General features: G+C 45.6%; 1 protein-coding gene across 1 annotated transcript in view; it reads right to left on the bottom strand.

The window, feature by feature from the left end:
• Nucleotides 1-284: 284 nt before the first annotated feature.
• Nucleotides 285-2,364, bottom strand: part of ELP5 (elongator acetyltransferase complex subunit 5) — a 5,244-nt gene continuing 3,164 nt past the window's right edge. Inside the window, exons 6-8 of the mRNA XM_072399172.1 lie at nt 1,492-1,572; nt 1,078-1,178; nt 285-431 (exon numbers count right to left, since the gene is read on the bottom strand). Of these exons, the coding sequence (XP_072255273.1) occupies nt 323-431; nt 1,078-1,178; nt 1,492-1,572 (291 nt within the window). The 3' untranslated portion in view covers nt 285-322. The remainder of the gene's footprint in view (nt 432-1,077; nt 1,179-1,491; nt 1,573-2,364) is intronic.

Genomic DNA, 2,364 nt, shown 5'->3' on the forward strand with positions numbered 1-2,364 from the left:
CTTACACCTGAGGATATATCCACCCACTAAACCTGCCATGCTACCTGTCCCCTACCCCTGAGGGGTTTAGGAGTGAAGCAGATGAAGTCATTCTGGGGTCTATGGGGTAAATATTACATGAGATGGATGTGTCCTTGCTGTATGTAGGTAAGTACATCTCCCTCTGTGGCTCTGGCTGGTACACTGATGTACAGATGATTGCATGGAAGATTCCATGAAGACATTGGTGGACTACAGGACAACATCTGGAATCAGCATACAATCTATACATGGAATCCAGGCCGTCATATTCCAACCATTTTATTCACACAATATATAAAATTTACACATCCAAGTCATCATCCGGATCTTCTTCATCAAGGTCATCACCGGGGTCAGGATCATAGAAAATTTTCCCCGAGGTGCCGGAACTTTGTAGCAGAGATGATTTCCTGTAAGAAAAGAAAATATAAATATGGAGGCCGAAGTACTGATAGAGGTGAAGTCCAGCAGTATCCATGTGAGGAATATCACCAAGATGTAAGAAGAACGGGATCGATGGTAGACCAGGGATATGGACAGAATAATGATGAATACCTCGTATATAAAGCTCACAAACAATACTTTAGTAGTACTTTAATACTTTAATAGTTCTCCCCAGCCCCTTTTAGCCAGGCGCACCACCCAGCACTTTTCAGTAAACACCCGGCTGTTTTTGGATGGTTACTGATGAGTTGGGTCACAATACAGGGTCTGCCACCCACCTACAATTTCTTCCCACACGGCTCCAAAAAATTTCTGGGTTGAGCACTGAATACAATGAGATGTAATTATGCCTGCCTACTACAAGGAGCACCAACATGGCTAAACCCTGCGTGTAAGAATGGGGGGTTTGGATTAGGACCCCCAGACTACAAATTTACGGCAAAGATGCTCAGCATGGAGCAAATTCGATGGCAAACAGTCAGGAACTTGCTGAGTTCATGCCATGAGCAGAGCAGGTTTTCTGGAGGCAAGAGTGAACTTATCAGCCACCTTATCAACCTACCTAACAAAGTATGAGCAAAGAAAGAAATGTCGGGATGATGTCACCCTTACTTGTTCTCACTGAATGTGTATGGGAGGGCTGCAGATTCCTTCCGTTCCCTTTCAGTCTCAGAAAGTCGCAGATTGAATGTCAGGTTGACTGTGGGGTCCACCTGAAATAGAAAAATTCTATTAAACGCTGAGCAGCTATGTAAATGACAATTCTCCTGGTGCCATAAAGAGTTGGGCAGATCCATCCGGAGCACCATGAGAGACATGACATCACCGAGATGAATACAAGGATCCCTATTACATGCTGACCTTTCATGGATGTCATATACATGGCTCATCATTGTACAATCCTGAATTGTATGATTGGACATACACATGACAAGCAGATTCCTTCCTTCTTTCGTCTGCCATTCCATTGAGCATACTGAGGTCCTTCAATCTATTCACCTGGGTGAATATGGATGCTGCACTCACCTCTGTTCTGCTCTGGGGTTCAGATTCCATCGCAGTTGTCCTCTCCAAGGAGAAATCCTCACAGACTCGGAAGATTTCCTTCTACAACACAAACACCAGAGGTTATAGGGGCATTAAATGAACATTGCACCAATACCTGGAATTACTGACCTGTACAGAACAAGAGTGGGAGGTTCCGTGGGAGGATCTGTGAAAGGTTCTCCGGCCGGTTCTGTGGGAGGTTCTGTGGGAGGTTCTGTGGGAGGTTGTGTGAGAGGTTCGTGGGAGGTTCTGTTCTGCGTGTCAGTAGAGGAGCAGCAATACCACATACTCCCAGCAGGTGGAACTACTGGACAGTCTTATAATTTTAAACCTCTAGAAAAGTCAAAATTCTAACCAGACAGGTGAGCTGCAAATCCTGGTCAGTGCTTACAGCCGGAACCAATGACATGTGTGGACTACAGCCGGAACCAATGACATGTGTGGACTACAGCTGGAACCAATGACATGTGTGGACTACAGCCGAAACCAATGACATGTGTGGACTACAGCCGAAACCAATGACTTGTGTGGACTATAGCCAGATATAATGACATGTGTGGACTACAGCCGGATCCAATGACATGGTTGGACTACAGCCGGAACCAATGACATGTGTGGACTACAGCCGGATATAATGACATGGTTGGACCACAGCTGGAACCAATGAGATGTGTAGACTACAGCTGGAACCAATGACATGTGTGGACTACAGCCGGATATAATGACATGTGTGGACTACAGCCGAAACCAATGACTTGTGTGGACTACAGCCGGATAAAATGACATGTGTGGACTACAGCCGGATCCAATGACATGGTTGGACTACAGCCGGAACCAATGACATGTGTGGAC

This window comes from Pyxicephalus adspersus, chromosome 2, assembly GCF_032062135.1.
Source record: "Pyxicephalus adspersus chromosome 2, UCB_Pads_2.0, whole genome shotgun sequence".
Classification (NCBI taxonomy): domain Eukaryota; kingdom Metazoa; phylum Chordata; class Amphibia; order Anura; family Pyxicephalidae; genus Pyxicephalus; species Pyxicephalus adspersus.